The 19,474-nt window shown below is 47.9% G+C and overlaps 1 protein-coding gene across 1 annotated transcript in view; it reads left to right on the top strand.

The window, feature by feature from the left end:
* KSR2 (kinase suppressor of ras 2) overlaps window positions 1-18,967 on the top strand; it is a 431,769-nt gene extending 412,802 nt beyond the window's left edge. The window contains exons 15-19 of the mRNA XM_070385590.1: window positions 6,929-7,025; window positions 7,979-8,112; window positions 12,406-12,537; window positions 17,828-17,957; window positions 18,830-18,967. Of these exons, the coding sequence (XP_070241691.1) occupies window positions 6,929-7,025; window positions 7,979-8,112; window positions 12,406-12,537; window positions 17,828-17,957; window positions 18,830-18,967 (631 nt within the window). The remainder of the gene's footprint in view (window positions 1-6,928; window positions 7,026-7,978; window positions 8,113-12,405; window positions 12,538-17,827; window positions 17,958-18,829) is intronic.
* The last annotated feature ends 507 nt before the right edge of the window (window positions 18,968-19,474 follow it).

The following is a 19,474-nucleotide window of genomic DNA, read 5'->3' as shown; positions in this document are numbered from 1 at the left end:
GGATGCTCTGGTGGGGATCCCACACCCAGGAACCCTGGAAGAGGAGGCCTGGCCATAGGAGGCATCACATCTCTCCATCCTTCAGAAGCTTTTGTATGTTGGGAGGACAGTGGCAGCCAAGTAGGCTAGACCTTACCCTCATGGCGTGTACAGTCCAGAGGGAGAGACGGCCCGTAATCAAAGACTCCAGCTGACCCATGTGGAATGGCAACCACAATAAAGGCTGCAAAGATGGAGTGCCCGGTGCCACAGGGGCCGACCTAGCTGGGGAGGCTTCTGAGGCCAGATGGGGAGAGCATCGCAGGCCAAAAAGATGAGCTGGTGGGCAGCGGCCCTGAGCTAGGCCACTGTGGCTGGAGCTCCATGAGCAAAGGGGTGAGTCATCTGCAGGGGCCAGACTCTGCAGGATCTTTGGATGCTGGAAGAGTCAGGTCTGTGTCCACTGTTAGGCAGTGGGGAGCCATTGTAGTGGGGGAGTGACCTGGTCAGCTTTGCATTTTGAAGCTGCCACTCAAAAGTTCTGGATGGAAGATGAATTGGGAGAGGCAGAGTGGCCATGAGGGGCATCATAGTCATCCAGACAGGAGAGAGTTATTATTAGAGGTAATATTAGAATATTATTAGACATAATATTAACATTATTAGGTGTGATGTGAGCCATGTTCAAGGCGTACACATTCTGGCCAGTTGCTGGGCCTAGCACTGCACTTCCGTGATCCCATTTCCCCCTCATACCCTATCTGCGACACTACTTACTACCGCTGAGTAAGTCAGTTGCTGCAGTAAGATTACCATGAACTCAGTGGCTTGAAACAACAAAAACATATAGCTCTGAAGGTTGGAAGTCCAAAATGGGTCTCACAGGGTTATTACAATCAGGGCTTGGACAGAGCCGCATTCTGTTCGGGGAGGGGAGTCCTTGGGGAGAACCCACACCTTGCTTTTTCCAGCTTCTCTTGGCTGCCTGCATCCCTTGGCTTGCAGCCGCTTCTCCATCCCCACAGCCAGCAAAGACTGGTTGATTCCTTCTCACATCACATCACTCAGCCTCCTCTACCGTCCTCGTCCTCCGATCTCCCTCTGCCTCTCCTTTGCCTCCTGGTTCACTTGCCACCTTCCCTCGCTCAACTGTTGCCTTCCTTTTACAAGGACCCTTGTGATGACATGTTGGGCCCACCCTGATCCTCCAGGGTAGTCTCCCCACCTCAAGAACCTTAATCTAATCACAGCTACAGAATCCCTTTTGCACGTAAATATTCTTTCTGCATACATGCTCCGTAGTGTCTGACTCTGCGACTCCATGGACTGGAGTCTGCCAGGCTCCTCTGTCCATGGAATTTTCCGGGCAGGAATACTGGAGTGGGTTGCCATTTCCTTCCCCAGGGGATCTTGGCCCAGGGATCTAACCCCTGACACCTGCATCTGCCATGTCTCCTGCATCGGCAGGTGGATTCTTTACCACTGCGCCACCAGGGAAGCCTGTGGATGTCTTTGGGGGACTGTTACTGAGTTGACCACAGTTACCGATGGGAGCACAGGTGAGCCACAGTGAGTCCCCAGGGCGTGTGGGCTCAGAGCGGGCAGAGTTGGGCTGGGAGCCGGTCTGTCAGTCTTCAGAGGAGGTTGCCCCCCGCCCCCACTCCCCACCATTCACACTGGCCTGGCTCCCTGGCTTTGACGGTGAGGAGTTTGTGGGAGAGAAAGGAAACAGCTGCTATGGCGTTCAGATTTCTTTCCCAGCCACTGTTTTGGCAGAATGAGCCAGTTTGAACAGAGGCCCTTGGAGAGAAACCCACTAGATGGTTTTATCTGATCGGTTTTGACAAGCCTCTTTTAGGCCGGTTTACAATAAAAATCTTACACTTGCTGCACCAAAGGTTTACTGTGTCACCTGGGATGTGGGATCAAAGACAGCCTTTTATGAGCTGCCTGGGGCCAGGGCTGGGAGGGACAGTGACCTGTAGATAAGATGGGAAATTCCCAGTCCATGCTCCTTTTCTCAGAAGAATAGGATCTTTGTTGCAGAGAGAGATGCTGTGTGTACACTAGCTCTTGAGGATACGCCCCAGAAGCTAGAGAGGTTCTAAATATATCTGTAAGCCACCAAAACACCTTCTCTTGACCTCCAGACTAACTCTGCTACTGAGGGCAGTGGACCCCATTAATCTTCATTGCTATCGTGGATGTTCGTAGTGATATTACAGCCACCATTTACTGAGGGCCTATGATATGTTGGAGTCTGAAAAAAATTGTTAAGATGGGAGTTAACTCCCCATCAATTGCTAAAAGATAGGAGTTAAGAACATAAACTCTGGAGGCAGCCTGCTTGGGTTCAAATCCCAGGTCAGCTTCACCTCTCTGAGCCTCATCTGTAGAAACGGGGCTGATCCTGAACTCGGTGAAGTCAAAGATGCCATCGACTAGAACATGTACCATTTCTTCCATGTACCCCAGAGAAAGGCAGTGCCCGTAAAACTGTCACCTGTCCACGAATGCAAAACGCATTCTGATTTCAGAGATGCTCGTTACAATGTGAGGAAATGCCCATTGAAAGCAGTGAAACACCAAGAGAGTACCCACCTCCTGGGTTCTAGGCTTAGACTGGCGCTGGGCACATATAAAGGGCTCGGCCTGTGTTAGCTGGTATTGTTACTATTATCCCCATTTTACACATGAGGAGGCCGAGTTTGAAGTCACTTCCCCAGGTCACCCAACAAGCAGTAAAGGGTAGAGTTGGAATTTGGATTCCCTCAGCCCTGTGTCTCTTGCATGGCCCCCGAATCGTGTCCAGCACCTGGCACCCGCACCGTGGATGCTGTGGCTGTGTCCCTGACACAGGTCCTCTGCCCCTCTGGGTGTCTGTAAGAGGTGGGTGACAGCGTGGACCCTGCAGGGATGCTGAGAGGATGCTGGGGTGAGTTAGGTTCCACACGTGCTCAGAAAACCATCCCATCCTCCCTTCCCTTCCCCACCGCGCATCCACCAGTGGCTTTTAGGGCACTGGCATTAGCCACAGAAATCCCATGCTCAGAGCAGTTGCCGCGGATACTTGGACTGACCTGCCTGGACTATTGGAGCCTCAGCCACTCGTGCGCCTGCCCAGTGCCTGTTCTGCTCAGAGCTCAGCCCTCACCCCACACCTGCTCTCACTCAGCCACGTATACACACCTGAGCAGGTGCAGCCCTGCACGCTGCCCCCCTTTCCCCTGCAGGTACTGTCCCTCTGGACTGTGTGAAGCATTTAGAAACGGATACCAGGGGTGTCGATATTGGCTGGGATTTTGTTTCAACACCATGTATTAATGGTTCATCCTTTCCTCACTGATTTTTAATTTACTTTTAATTGGAGGATAATTGCTTTACAATATTGTGTTGGTCTCTGCCATACATCAACATGAATCAGCCATAGGTATCCATATGTCCCCTCCTTCTTGAATCTCCCTCCCACCTCCTGCCCCATCCTACCCCTCTTGGTTGTCACAGAGTACCTGATTTGACCTCCCTGTGTCATACAGCAAGTTCCTACTGGCTATCTGTTTTATATATGGTAATGTGTATGTTTCCATACTACTCTCTCAATTCATCCCACCCTCTCCTTCCCCCGCTGTATCCAGCAGTCTGTTCTCTGTGTCTGTGTTTCCACTGCTGCCCTGCAAATAGGTTTATCAGTACCATCTTTCTAGATTCCATATAAATGTGTTAATATATGACATTTGTTTTCCTCTTTCTGACTTTCTTCACTCTGTATAATAGGCTATCGGTTCATCTACCTCATTAGAACTGATTCAAATGTGTTCTTTTTCATGGCTGAGTAATATTCCATTGTGTGTATGTACCACAACTTCCTTATCCATTCACCTGTTGATAGACATCGAGGTTGCTTCCACGTCTTAACTATTGTAAATAGTGCTGCAGCGAACATTAGGGTACATGTGTTTCTTTCAATTTTGGTTTTCTTAGGGGTATATGCCCAGTAATCACGGATTTTTTTTTAAGTATATATTTTTGGAAGGATAATGTATCTACCACAGTGTTCATATCCTAAGAGGACAGCCTGATGGATTTTCACTAAACACACATCCGTATAACCAACATCCACAGCAAAATATGGCGCATCACCTGCCCCCAGCACCCCTCACGCCCTTTCCAGCCTCCCCACGAAAGGTCACCGCTGTGCTAACTTGTAGCACATAAACCAGTTTTGTCTGCTTTTGGACTTCATGTAAATGGAATCATTCAGTGTTTGTGTGGCTTCTTTTGCTCAGCATTTGTTTAGAACTTCATGCCTTTTGCAGTTAGCAATAATTTGCTTATTAATAATCCAGTATGAATGTATTTTGTTACATGGATGTATCATCATTTTTCTGTTGGTGGACATGTGGGTAGGTTCCAGTTTGGGGCTAATATGAATGGATTGCTATTAACATTCTAGAATATTCTAGTACATTCTGGTACATGTCTGTAGGTCAGTGTGAGTATGCATGCCTCCTGGGTACATGCTTAGGGAAGGAATTGCTGGTCCTGAGTTATTTGTATATTTCGCTTTAGTAGATGTGCCAAGCTGTGATCTTACCAATTGATATCCTACCAGCCTGTGTGTGAATGTGTGTGTGTGTGTGTGTGTGTGTGTGTCCAGGGGGCTCCAGATGCCATAGGTGGTGTGTGTGTGTGTCCACGGGGCTCCAGATGCCCTAAGGTGGAAGGAGAAGCACAGACTTCAGCAGCTGCTGCTGGAAAGGAGGATGTGAGCAGGGGAAAGGAGACAGGGATGGACATTTGAACCCTGCAACTTCTACACAATCACTCTGAGAGTCTAGGAGTCTTGGAGCCTGTTGCAATTGTTCACCATGCTGTCTACAGTGGGAACATATAATATTTCTTCTGGGCTCTGGTGGATAATCAGCGTAGGTGACTATTCAGGAACAGCGTCTCTGGGCGAGGGAATCCACCCACGGTCTCCACCATCCTGAATACTTAAATGTCACTTTGGTCTAATTGGCTGTGCAGCCCACTCCCCGCTCCTCCACCTCGCCTCCAGCAGCCACAGCAAACGCACTACCCAGCAAGAGGGGACAGCCCTGAGTCACCATGGCTGTCACCCGCTGACAAACTGGGCAGCCTTGGACAGCAGAATCAGCCTGTCTGTGAGTCAGCTACCCTGGGAATCTCACTTCAAGCAGGTGAAGAAACCAACCTTAGTCGAAGATCGTGAGTGATTATAGGTAGCATGATGAGCAAGTGGACAGATGGGTAGATAATACGTGGACAGACCAATGCGACGTGTGTATAAATATATAATTCTTATATATATTTGCACACAAGTATGTGTGTGTATGTTCACCATTTTATTGATCATTTACCACCTCTCGTAATAGCCAGCATTTCAGGAATAGTGACTGTATTGGGCATGGAGAATTGCCTACACCCTGACACACCTGATTTTATATGATTCTCCTAAGTAAGCTGATAAAAGCAAAATCTGTATTGACCCCATTTTACAGATAATGAAACTGAGGCTCAGAGAGGTTAACTCTCCTGCTCAGGGTCACAGCCACTGACAGACATACCACGGTTCCAACCCAATTTGACACTAGGCCCCTGTTCTCATTGGTGGACACCAGTGAGAGAGATCTTCTCTTATTCAGTCCTCGTACTAACTTTGTGGCTAGGTCTCCTTAGATCCTTCGATAGATGAGGAACCTGAGGCCCAGAGAGGTTAGGTAGCCCACTGAAAGACACAAGACACATGGTAGGTGAAGAGCAGAGCCCTTCTGACACCAAAGTTCTGGCTATAACCACAGGATCTCAGCTGATTCTAGCCCACAGCAGGGCTTGGTAACTACTAAAGGAATGAATACGAAGCCAAGAACATTTTAGCAGTCAAGTCACAGATTAAAAGAAAAAGTCATGCCATCATTTTGACACAGAAAATGAACGTTCCTAGTGTCCTTCCTTCTTCCAGCCAGTAGTGGATGCAGTGAGTGAGACATGGTCCTAGGGGTGGGGATGCCATGGGGAATCTAGAACTCATTCATTCTCTCATTCATTTGGTGACTGTTCATCGAGTGTGTGGTCTGTGTGCATCAGGAATCGTGCTCATTGCAGAGGAAACGGATGGATAAACATGCCGGCGATTAAATGAGGTGTTACTGTCACTGTATAATGTCCTTTTTCATCTTGTCACTCATCTTGAACCGCTGGTCCTCAAAATGAACTCAATGAGGCTGCAAATAGTTTGAAAATCCTCTGTCCAGACAGGCATCTGGTTTGGGGGAGTGTTACTGGTGTTTACACACCCCTGTCCAAAGGCTTGAATACATCATTCACGTAGTACACATCAGCGATGGTTTTGCTGGTATTTCGTCACTGTCCCCACACACCAGTGGCTCCTGGCAAGTGATGGCAACTGGGATGAGGGGCCAGCAGGGTGCCGTCTGAGTGCTGCCTGTGGACTGCCACACACAAGTTATCGGTTTCGAGCAGATTTTCACCTGTGAGAGCCTGGGTTAGACAGTACGTGGCATTCCTGCTTCTGGGCTAGGCTAGACTCTGAAGGTATCCTTGGATGCCGAGGTGGGCAGGGGGAAGCTGGTGAAGATCCTGAAGAACCCCAAAGGACTTGCTCTCAGACCTGCATCCCAGAAGCAGAATCAAGGTCCAGTAGCAGGCTTAATATCTCAGGGGCATAATAGTGGTGTGTCCACACACGCCCCACTCTCTATGCATCACTTTGTGTGTGTGTGCCGCACAGCTTGCAAGATCTTTATTCCCCAACCAGGGATCAAACCTGGGCCCTGGCAGTAAAAGCGCCAAGTCCTAACCCCTGGGCCACTTGAGAATTCCCTCTGTGTGTCGCTTTTAATAGCTGTTGTGGGTGGCCCTTATCTTAACAACTGCCAACCATGAATTTTGTTCTTTTGCTTTCCAGCCTCTGTAAGGGCCGGACACTCTACTCTGTGGTGAGAGACGCCAAGATCGTCTTGGATGTCAACAAAACGAGACAGATTGCCCAAGAAATTGTGAAGGTACTGTAGGGTCTGGGGCCTCCTCCCTGAACCTCAGAAAGACCTTGCCCCATCCTGAGACTCATGGTCTAGCTTCAGACCAACAGTTTGGGCTTAAAAGCAATTAAACTTCACCTGAATGATACCAGGTGTCATGTGTGTGTAACAATTGCTAAAACAACCATTAGAGACGGTCAACCAATGTTTGGTTTCCTTCTGGTGTCCCGTCGTCAGGATAATTGGGTGTGTGCAGGGACCAAGGGGCTCTTCTCATGACTAGAATTCCTTACCCCCTGAAACCTTGAATTCCCATGAGTGTAAACCATCTCTCTCCATAGCTGCTGGGGAACTATCAAATTGTTGGGTGTTGTTTGGGATTAGAACAAACAAGAACATCCTGTGTTTTCTGGGTACCTCATGACTCCGTTATATTCAGGTTTTTATTCTCCATTGGATGTGTTAGGACTGAACTTCAAAAAAGAAGTAAAACTGTGACTGCTCATTAAGGCAAAAATAGAAATCTAGATATTTCACCCTTGAGCCTGACCTCCCATAAGCCTTTCTCCATGTTCTTGATTATTGCCTCATGATACGTCTCCTGAGGAACACAAGTGAATTTCTGCAGTGGTGTGGAATAAGATCTGAGGGGTTCCTTTCTCTTGGGGGCCCTCTTTTCAGATTTGGCCCTGCCCCTTTCCCTCGGGGGAGATCTTCCCTTGCTTCCTTTTCAGGAAGCAGAAGCACTTAGATAGAGATGGTTTTGCTATGATCTGAGGCTGGTGACAGATTTCTGCCTTGGGGACCCTGCCTGTTCCCACTTGCCATGCCTTCTCCACCCTACTTGCAAGCCTGGGTGTTTGGACCCCAGGCCTACAGCTGTTCAGCATGTGTGGTCTCAGTGGAAAGGCAGGGCGTGTGAACCGTGAGCCCAGGCCAGGCTACAGTGAGCACAGAGGTGTCCTTGTCTCCTGCAGGGCATGGGCTATCTCCACGCCAAGGGGATCCTGCACAAGGACCTCAAGTCCAAGAATGTCTTCTACGACAACGGCAAAGTGGTGATCACAGACTTCGGGCTCTTCAGCATTTCTGGGGTGCTGCAGGCTGGCAGGTGAGCGCTGGTTGGAAGGGCCCCGAGGGGTTCTCGAGAGGTGATGGTCAGGGGATGGGAAGTCACCCAAATGGCCTTAGTGACCTAGACGTGATGCTGGACCTGAGATTGTTTAACCAAGGGGCGAGGCTGCTATGCCTCTGGTGCAATGCTGGTGCCAGGTCAGGCTCTGAGTCCCATGGGGCCTGTCTTGGAAGTGGTGCCTTTGAATGGGCACAGAGCTTCCTTCAGTCCTGCAATGCCCTTGCCCTTGAATTTCACCTGAGGACTCTGTCCTTCCTCCAAGCATGCACATGGAAGTTGGACTCACCCAAGCACCCTTGCTCAGTTTTCATATGAATTCCTTCATTTCAGTGCAGCTGGAGTGTAGTTGAGAGCAAGAGATTTGAAGTCAGACCCACCCAGGGCCTAGTGTGGCTTGGCCACTCATTAACTGTGCCTTCACATTCCTGCAAGGAAGATGATGGGTATGATGGTGCCTACCTTCGGGTCTTTATGAGGGTAGAATAAGATAGCACACAGCGAGCGTCCAGCACAGCGCCTGGAGCACATCAAGCAGTATAAACAATAGCCACTGTGGAGCTGTTCTAATTAGTATGAATTTGCATACACCTCCCCAGTATCACCCAGGAGGATCATTAACTACCGTTAAGTAATTAAAGCTCAGCCACCACTCACCCTGGAGCAGGCTGCCTTGAGCTGACCAGTGAAGAAACAGCCGGGATCCTGAATAAACAACCCTTAATTCCGAAGGTCTGCCCTTTGTAACTTTTAATTTGGAGAGTTGTGCTCGCGCGTGCACACACACACACACACTGTAAACCCAGTGTGTTTCCTCTAATCACGCCTCTATAACAAATGGTGTGCCTCTCCAGAAAGACAGCTTTGCACCCCCTCCAGGCTTCTCTATTTGTACTCCTGTTTCAGCTGATTTGGGGAATCTCTGATCTCTTTGAGGTATGCCCCAGGAGCCCCAATACTCCTCCCGGCACAGTGAATTTTCTTCATGCTCTATAATACTTTGAATCTCGGTCAGACCATCTGAAATTTGGCAAAACCTAATCTTGTTGTTCTTTGCGATGCAGTTAACAATGAGAAGCTTAAGGGTTTGTTTGTTCTCAGATATTACTTCACCCAAAGAGATTCATCTTCCAAAATGATCTATAGTCCCTAAGATAAGAAAATAAGGAGACAGGAGATTAATAGATAGATGGAGAGGGTCATCAAGGCAGAACGCAAGAAGCCAGGTGCTCACTGAGGTTGCAGTTTCCTGGTTGGGGAATAGCTGCTTCCATCACCCCAAGGTCAAGGGCAGAGAAAGCAGTTGGTGATGTCATTATGAACCTAAGTACTGTGTGTCAAGACATGAAGAGGCTCAGCAGGTGTCTCTTTAAACCTAGTTCAAGGCTCTTAAAAAAAAATCGGATTCTTCCCTCCTGGTGGCAGGTCCACACTCATCCTCCTGGCCAGTGGCTTTTCCCCCAAGTTGGGGAAAGCAGGGCAGGGCCTCTGCTTCTTTTCCCATTAGATTCATGGTTTTCCAAAGCCATAGACTGAAGAAAAAGCACAGGGAAATGGAATGACCTTCAGCTTATTCATGGAGGCCCCATGTTAACCAGGAAGAGAAGTCAAATCAAGGGCAAGATGGCTTCTGGCCTTGTCCCCCAGATAGCACCCTGCCCCAACCGTGCCCCAGTCTGGTTGTCAATGCAAACCCAGTTAGTATCACAGGAGGCCAGGGAACCCTCAGTAACACCTCCCCACCAGAGACCCACATCACCTGGCTACCCAGAAGGAGCCATCAGTGACTTCCTGTGCTTTTTTTTTGTTGCTGGGGAAATAGGACTCAATTCAGAACTCTGCTCCCAAATGGTGCCATTTGGGAATTCTTGTAGGATTGTGGTTAGGAGTCTAGTCGCTGGAGTTTTAAAGACTAGCAATCAAACAGATCTTAGTTCTTTCACTTTTTATCTCCGTGGCTTTGCGAGGGTCACTTAAGCTTTTGGAGCTTCCCAGGTGGTTCAGTGGTAAAGAATCTGCCTGCCAGTACCAGAGACACGGCTTTGATCCCTGGGTGGGGAAGATCCCCTGGAGAAGGAAATGGCAACCCACTCCAGTATTCTTGTCTGGGGAATCCCATGGACAAACTTGCCTGGAGGGCTGCAGTCTATGGGGTCGCCAAGAGTCGGATACAATTTAGCAGCTGAGCACACGCACACACTTAAACATTTTTGAGGCGATTTCCTCACCCACAGAACAGCAGTGATCCCCAGTTGATTGTGGGCGCCTGAGAATTAAATGGGCTGGAACTCCTGGTATACAGTAGGCACTCAGCAGGAGCTACTTGCCTTCCTGCCCTTCCCTCAGTTAGACCTTGGGGCATCCACAGGACTCCGTGCCCAGAAAGGGGAGATCAGCCGGGCCTGGGGCAAGGGTGAGTCACAGTAACAGTGAGCACATTCTGGACATCCAAACAGACGCCAGGGCTTCCCTGAGCCCATCCCCAGCACTGCCTTGTCTACAGCTGTTCTGCCGTCATCCAGAAAAGGTGTCATTTAAGATGCCAGTGCTATCGTGCCAACCACCTATAGTGATACTCATAATGAAGACAATTTGGGTTGGTCACTGATAGGCCCATCACCAGGGGAACAGGACACCCCAGGGTGTCTGTGCCAGGCCTGGGTCCCAGCCCCCTGCCAGGCATGTGCCTACATCCACCCCAGGATGATGGTTATCAAGTGACCCAGCCTTACAGTTCCAAAGCTCCACTGCCCCAGCAAGTCAGGAGGAGGCAGAAGGGGCTGTTGAGTAAGATGGGAACTGGCAGGTTTGTCCTTCTGGCAGCAGCATCCCACCCCACACAGCCTGGGCATGCCAGGAGAAGGGCGGCTGGCCCAGGACACGACCCCTCTCTTGGATGACATTCTTACTTTGGACTCTAACCTCCATTCCGTTTCTGTGTCCTCAAGGCGCAAAAACATCCACAGGGAATAATGATGTCCAGGAATCGTGTAGCCCTGGCAGCTGACCCAACCCTTCTCCTTTTCATTCTTGCGCCAGTCATCTGGAGTCCAAGTTCATGTGTTCATTTCACAGATGGGAAAGTGGAGACTCAGGTCTGTTCAAGGACACACAGCTAGTAAGCAACAGATGGGTCCTTAAACCCCCGCAGGTGTCCCCGATTCTAGAAGCAAGAACTCATTGGACCCTGCAAACTCATGGTTGGTTTGTTTTTTTAATGAATGGATTTGAGTCCTATTTTCTAGCAGAGAATGTGTTCTATCAGGTCAACCTATACACATGTTCCCAACTGAGGTCCAAGGAGAGGCTGCCATGCAGTCTTGCTTTGGCTCTCACTTGGAGATGACCAGGGCATGGACACAGGAGTAGGTGGTGCAGTGCAGGGCAAGAAGCTCCAACTCTTGGGCCAGTTGGATGGGTTTTGCAACTCTGCCTCCCTGGTAGAAGGGCAGCCTCAGAGCAAGTCACTTAATACTTCTGAGCCCCATTTTCTCTTGTGCAAAATAAACTAGACTAGGATGAGTGAGTTGTTTTTAGGATTTAAGATTAATGTATATGAGACACATGCATGCAAGTGTATATATTGTATATCTCCTCCAGGAGTATTAGTCAGTTCAGTCTCTCAGTCATGTCCAACTCTTTGTGACCCCATGGACTGCAGCACGCCAGGCTTCCCTGTCAATCACCAACTCCTGGAGCTTGCTCAAATTCATGTCCATTGAGTCGGTGATGCTATCCAACCATCTCATCCTGTCGCCCCCTTCTCCTCCTGCCTTCAGTCTTTCCAAGCATCACAGTCTTTTCTAGTGAGTCAGGTCTTCGCATCAGGTGGCCAAAGTATTGGAGCTTCAGCTTCAGCATCAGTCCTTTCAATGAATATTCTGGACTGATTTTCTTTAGGATTGACTGGTTTGCTCTCAGTATTCACTACTAATCCAGTGTTTACTGAGGCTCCATATAGAACATAAGTGCCATGAATAACGAGGACCAGCTCTATTTGTTCGATGAGGATGGAGGAGGGGGCGCCTCAGTGTCGAAGGAACAGGATGACCGTTTGGGTGTTGAACGTCTCTCTCCAGACCATCCTGTCTTGTACTTCCCACTGGGTTTTGGCCTCAAGTACAAGGTCAGGCAGTGCCTTATGGGGAGCATAGAGCAGGGGAGAAACAGAAGGAAGCCAGCAGAGATGGTCCAGGGACTTGCAGTCAGAGATGGAAGACCAGTCCTCTCTGGGCTGTGAAACAGGGCTCACCCTGTGCTTCACTTCTTCAGGCGTGATGACAAGCTGCGTATCCAGAACGGCTGGCTGTGCCACTTGGCTCCAGAGATCATCCGCCAGCTGTCTCCCGACACAGAGGAGGACAAGCTCCCCTTCTCCAAACACTCAGACGTCTTTGCACTCGGGTAGGTGGCCCAACCCAGGCTCTTCAGAGGCCCGGCCTGGGCAGAGGGGCACTTCCCTTTTGGAAGGAGCAAGGCTTCTGTCTGAAGATTTCTGGGTGAAATTATGGAGGGAGGGGTCTGAGTGGGCTGTAGTAGAGAGACTATAGCAAACCTCCATGCCTGGTTTCTAACTGATGATGCAAACATGGCAAATTGCCTGACTCACTCATTCATTCATTCATGCAATAGCTTTGTATTGGGTGCTTAGTATTAATGAACTTTCAAAAACTTAGTGGCTTAAAAAGACATTTATGATCTCAAGTTTCTATAGCCAGGAGTTTGGGAGCGGTTCTGAGCTGGCTTAGCATCTCACATGAGGTCACAGTCAAGTTGTTGACCAGGGCTGCAGTCTCATCTGATGGTTTGACAGCTGAGGATCTGTTACGAAGGTGACCACTCACATGGCTGTTGGCAGGAGGCCTCAGGTCCTCACCACACAGGCCTTTCCACAGGCTCGGTGGCAAGAAGCTGCACTGCCTTTATGACCTGGTCATAGAAATTATATATAGTCACTTCTACCATACTCTGTTAGAACCAAGTCAGTAAATCAAAGTGAAGAGAATTAAGCTCTACTTTTTTTTATAAAAAGCAGTATCAATTTGTAGATGTTTTAAAACCACCATAGGTTCCCTATTCTCTCTTGTCTAATGGAAGACAGACAAGGAAACAGTTGTTTTTACAAAATTCCACGATAAATGCTATGCTGAGGATAAGCACAGGACTGTGGGAAGAAAGGAGGAACTAAATCCCGTCTGGGAGATCAGAGAGGGCTTCCTGGAGGAGGGGACTCCTGAGCCTGTGTTAAAGATTGAGTACAAGTGGTCCAGGTGAGGGCAAGGTCACGTGTTCCAGTGAAAAGGAACACGGGTGACGAGGAACAAATTGCCCACCATGGAGGAACACACTGGAGAGCAGGGCGGGGGTGGAAAGAGAGCCGATGGATGAAGAATCAGGGGAGAAAATGAGACTAAGGTGGTGAGATGAAAGCCTAGAGCGGAAAGAAGGCACGCTGCAGGGACTTAGAGGCTGAGTTAAGCAGTTTCCATCTTCAGTGCACGAGGGAGCCACTGATGGTCGTTAAACAGGAGAATGACATAATCACATGTTGAGTTTTAGAACAATCTCTACTGTGTCAAAAAAACAGAAAGGAGGAGGACAAATGGGGCCAGGTGACCAGTGCAGGGGGAGACCCTGAAATTCTGCACCGAATCAGTGCCAGGGGAATGAAAGCTGGGATTGGACATAAGAAGCAGGATTTGGGGAGTGGAAGTGATAGGGCTTGACTGTTGGTTTAAATGTGGGTGGTGCCAATATCTTCCTGAAACAGCTGGGTGGAGAGTAGTGTCCTTTGCCAAAGTAGAGACCCTGCCTGGGGGGTGGGGGTTGGGGGTGGGGTGTACCAGGAAGGCAAAGAGAGCAGATCTGGACACAGTGAGTTTGAGCCACCTTAGAGTCAGCCCATAGAAGCGACCAGAAAGCAGCTGAATCTACATATTAAGTCTGGAGATGAAGAGCATAGGACACATCAGCAAAGACAGAGTAACTGCAGCCATGGGAGAAAATGAGTTGTCTTTGAAAGTACAGAGGAGGGAGAGAGGCTCCAGGGCACTGTCCTAAGATGCAGATCCTGGCATTCTGAAAAGATCCACCAGGAGCCTCATCTTACCTTGACCGTGGGGGGCGGTTGCAAGGACTGGCAGAGATGACGCGGGGGAAGCTGTTTGGGAAAGCTGGAGGCTCACAGATGTGTGAAGTTAGATTTTAGCACCACCAGGAGCTGGTACAGAGACCGTCTTCCTCGGAGAAGTACCCCCACTGCGTCCTCTCCATAAATCGGGGTGGGGGCGGCATTGGCTGGCACATCAGGAGCCTCGCCATCTGTCACTTGGACCCTTTTAGAGGCTGTCACTTGTTCCAGCTAGTTTATGCCCAGATCTTTATCTAGTTAAATATTGTTATCTGAAACCAAATTGCAGTAATTAAGTTGGTATATTTTAGTATCAATTTAGCAAAAGAAAAAAAAAAGAATGTAATTAACAAAATGTACCAAAGTAAGTAATTGGTTTTCCACTGGAGTTTTAATCTTGAGCAATTTTTTTTCCCCCTTAAAGCAAGTTTCTCTTGAAAGTTAGGTTTGAAAGGAAGTTTTAATGAGACCTTTATTCCTGACACTGCTGAATTCCAAGGGACCTGGTGCTCTTGGTTTCCTGCCAATTAGGTGCATCTTGTTGCTTGGGAACCTCATGCTGGGGCATGACTTGGAACAAAAACGGATTTTTAAAAGTGTGTTGAGCACCGTGTTAAGCTTGTCATGGGCACTGTCTCAGGGCACCTTCAGAAGTACAGCTTTGAAGCAGGTACCATCGTTCCCAATTGACAGATGAGGAAACTGAGGTTCCAAGTGGCTCAGTGACTTGCCTTACAGTAATTAACCATGGAGCTGGGAATCAAACTGGGGTCATCCTGACTCCACACTTGGAGCTTTTAACCACAGAGCCCCAATGGGCTTGAAAGTCATTTCACCACTCAAAGCCCTACTTCCCTCAGCCACAAATCAAAGTCAATAAAGCCAGTGTGATATTCTAAGGACTGAATGAGAAAACATCTGTAAGGCACCCAGCACAGGGCCAGGCTTCCCATAGTCTCCCTTCCCCAATTCGCATGAGCAATGCCTACACTCCGTGCCTCTGTCACCAGGCCCCAACCATCAACTATAGGGTCGCCCTCCCAAATAGTGCACTGCCCCCGTTACAAAGGTCTCACAAATAGGACCGTGTGTAGGTTTCCCAGTACAGCAGGATGGCCAGTGCTGTGATTCTGTGGCCAGATGGTCTCGACTCTGGCTATGACCTCTCAAACGCTGTGTGACCCTGGGTAAGATACATAACCCTCCTGAGCCTCAGTTTCCCCAGCTGTGAAATGGGGCTGATAATAGCACTTCTTATTTTCAAGTGTAGGTTTTTACCCTTTTTCCAGTATGATGAGGCCAGTAGATCAGGAAACAACTTAGCATTGGATAGTTTGTTATTCACAGCTCCCAAAAGGAGGGGGCACATTGTCCCATGCAGGGGCTCATGGGGAGGCACCAGGGTCAGTCAAGAGCCAGAAGGAGCAGGAAGAGAATATAGGCAAGAGCCATTATTGCGGTTTCCCCAGGAAGGAATGGATGAGGCAGGGTAAGCAGATTTAAGATTGGCTGCTTTGACTAACTTCAGTGGGCACAGAGTCTGAGAGCTGTCTTAAGTAGGACAGGGGGGTACCAGACCTGAACGTGAGAGCTTGATAGAGAAGATGGGGGACAGAGCTTTGGATTGGTTAGTTTGCATATGAAAATCACCACTTACAGATCAGCCCTTTACTGTCTCTAGAAATTGGCTGGCCCTGAGAGGGGCAAACCCTCCAGGGTCAGCTAGACCCCAGATATCAAAGCATCAGAATAAAAAGGCTTGCTTAATACAGCCCCTCCGTAATCATAATAAATACAAAGGGCTTAGATTAGTGTCCAGCACAGAGTGAAAACTCAGTAAGTGTTATTGTTTATGATGACGATGACTAGACCCATCCAGCACCTTAACTTGAGAACTTCCTGGCATCTGACTCAACAGCCCAACACCTGGGCATCACCACCCCTGCCTGACCCAGATGGATGAGGTTAGCAGGGGAGGGAGTATGCTGAGAGGCAGGCCCCTGGAAATAGCTGGTTTGATACAGTCTTCTATTGGCTCAGTTAGTAAAGAATCTGCCTGCAATGCTGAAGACCCTGGTTCGATTCCTGGGTCAGGAAGATGCCCTGGAGAAGGAAAAGGCTACCCACTCCAGTATTCTGGTCTGGGGAATTCCATGGACTGTATAGCCCATAGGGTTGCAAAGAGTCGGACACGACTTTCACTTTTCATCATTAAAAAGGATGACCAAGTGCTCCGTATTCTTTAAAGCAAATGTACATAAATTACCTTAGGTTAGAGGAAAGATCATTTCCTAGCATTGTTGCACATATTTCCTGAGTTGGGGAATCTTCTCAGTGAGTTGAGACCTGTCCCCACGGTCCAACTCAGTGATAGCCCAGCATCCTCTGACACCCCTACGGCATCCGCCATGGTCCTCAGTGCCGCCCACACCTCTCCCAGCATCCCTTCAGCATCAGCCCATCTCCCCATCCAGCCCATATGTGCTGCTCACAAGCAGTGGTTTCTTCAGTCATTACCATATCATGATGTATGAAACAGAGATGATAACATAGTTGATCCCTCTAGAATAATCCCAGCCTTGAGTTGTTCTGATATTCAGCCTCCCAGATAAACATTCTTCCACTGCAGTTTTATCATCATTCTCATTTGGCAGGTAAGGAAACCTGGATTCAGAAGGGAAGCAACCCACCCAGTGACATACTCCTAGCGTAGCGTAGAACAGAATCAGGACTTGAACCCTTCAAGGCAGTCTGACCTTCAGATCTTTATTTTTGTTTTCCATTATTTCACAGGAAGGGTTCCTTCTTAGAAAACACAAATATAATAGAAAAAATATGTCCTTTCTATCACTAAGAAAAGAAAGTTTGCTAATATTTTGCTTTGTTGTTATTAATTCTCTTTATATCCATATACATATGGGTATACATATATCAATCGTGTATTATTATACATTATATATATAGCAATATGTATATAATGGTTTTTTAAAGTGTAACATATCTAATATACAGTTGTGTCCTGCTTTTTTTCACTTAAATTAATATATTTAGCATTTTTATGTCAGCAAAATTTCTTTGAAATTTCTAATAATAATAATAAAGTATTCCATTTCATTTTAATGATTTACCATCATCCCTATAACCAATTCTTGTTGAGCAGTTTTGTTATTGCTACTTTTTTTCAGTGTATATAATGGTGTACAGAAGATCCTTATAAATGAATTTTTGTTTATATCCCTCATTTTATCCTTAGAATAGTTTTCTAAAATTACAAACATGGGGCCAGAGATCCTAGCCACATTATATTAAACTGTTCAGTTTCTAGCTTTTGATTCATTTTAATTCAGGCACCAGAGAAGATATCCTGGGATAAGCATGACTTCTAAGACATCATGAAAGCTTAAAGTACGTCTTAGGTAGCAAAACAGCTGTCCTGTGTGACAGAAACTCAGGGGCCAGTGTGATTAGCCAGCAGGCTGACTGGGTGGGTGTGTGTTAATGAGGGGACACAGAGTTGCAGGTGACATATCACCCCAGCATCCCCTTAACAATGTCTGCCCACAGGACTATCTGGTATGAACTCCATGCCAGGGAGTGGCCTTTCAAGACCCAACCAGCAGAGGCAATAATCTGGCAAATGGGCACAGGCATGAAACCCAACCTCAGCCAGATCGGCATGGGAAAAGAAATCTCGGTAAGTCCCAGGATGGTGCCAGGTCCGGGAGACGAAGGGAGAAGCAGACACAGTTCTAGGCACTCCTTTCCCCATACATTAAGGTTGCAAATGCTTCCCGGGAGGGCGATGAAAACGCCTGCCCAGCCGTGTCAGGTAATGATTTGGAGCTTCAAAGGCAAAGCCTTCAAACTATGCCTGCAATTCAGGTTCCTACCATCAGGGTGCAGTACACTTGGGCATCATCCTACTCAGAACAAGATACACAAAAACACAGAAGCCCGAGTATAAATTAATAATCAACCTCCGAAACACATCAGGAAGAATCCTCTGTTGATCAGAAAATAGATGAATCAGGGAACGTGTAATTATCTGTATGTTTTTAGAACATAAAAAACGTGTATGTTTTTTAAGGATTACCTGTCTCTAGATTTCCTTTCTCAGGTGAGGTGATCACTGGTAGAGTAATTTTCCCCTCTGAGACTTTCAGAGGCACTTATAGTATTAGATGTGGATAGAAGCCTCAGGATCTTCCTCCTCCCTTTTGAGAAAACTGTCAAGAGACTCCTTGGGGAGCACTATTAATTTCAGTGTATCCCATATCTTCTATAATAGGATTTACCTAGTTTGCTATATAGGCTCAAAAAGTGGATAAGTAAAATGATGGATGATACATGGATAAATAACGCATGGCTGGATGATAGATGAAGTGTAAATACGCGAATTGAGATGGATAAATGGGTAAATGCACAGTAGGTGAATGCGTGATGGATGGATGGATGGACGATAGTGGAATCTGAAAGTGGAACAAATGGGTAGACAGATCCAATGAGATGCCAAGGAGTAATCAGCAGTTACTATTTACATTAAATCACCACGTTGGTTCCTTTTAGGACATTCTTCTCTTCTGCTGGGCCTTTGAACAAGAAGAGAGACCTACCTTCACCAAGCTCATGGACATGCTGGAGAAACTGCCAAAGCGAAACCGCCGCCTGTCTCACCCTGGACATTTCTGGAAGTCTGCAGAGTAAGTGTTCCTTCCGCCTTAGCATCTCTTCCCACTGCCCTCTCTCCTGTGGCTTTTGTCACCTTTTTGCTCCCACTCCAAACTCCTCTGCCAACTATCTCCTTTCCGTGTACCCACCTCCCTCCCCTACACAACACCCTTCCCCACTGCGTTTCTGTTCAGGGGAGTCTCCTCTGGAATCTGGGTCCTAGAGGTGTCCACACAGGGCACAGATCCCAGTGACTACCATGGCTATCTCATTGCCCATCTCTTCCTGATGAAGGTTGACACCCCAGTGAGTCTGAGCATCACATGGTGACGTGGTACCCTGAACCCACCAAGTCCTACATGTCAGCTATTCATCAAAGTACAAAAGTCCTGGGGAGTACCTATTTCATGGATGATAAACGTGTATGAGTTGTCTCTGCCCTGTTCCTGTACTGATGGCAGGCATGACTAATCTCTCACCGTACATTTGCCACCACTCAGTGATACTCATCAGCAGTTACTTAGAATCAGCCAATCAGCATTG

The sequence above is a fragment of the Bos mutus genome, chromosome 17 (genome assembly GCF_027580195.1).
Source record: "Bos mutus isolate GX-2022 chromosome 17, NWIPB_WYAK_1.1, whole genome shotgun sequence".
In the NCBI taxonomy this organism is placed as follows: Eukaryota; Metazoa; Chordata; class Mammalia; order Artiodactyla; family Bovidae; genus Bos; species Bos mutus.
This window is presented reverse-complemented; position numbering and strand designations above follow the sequence as displayed.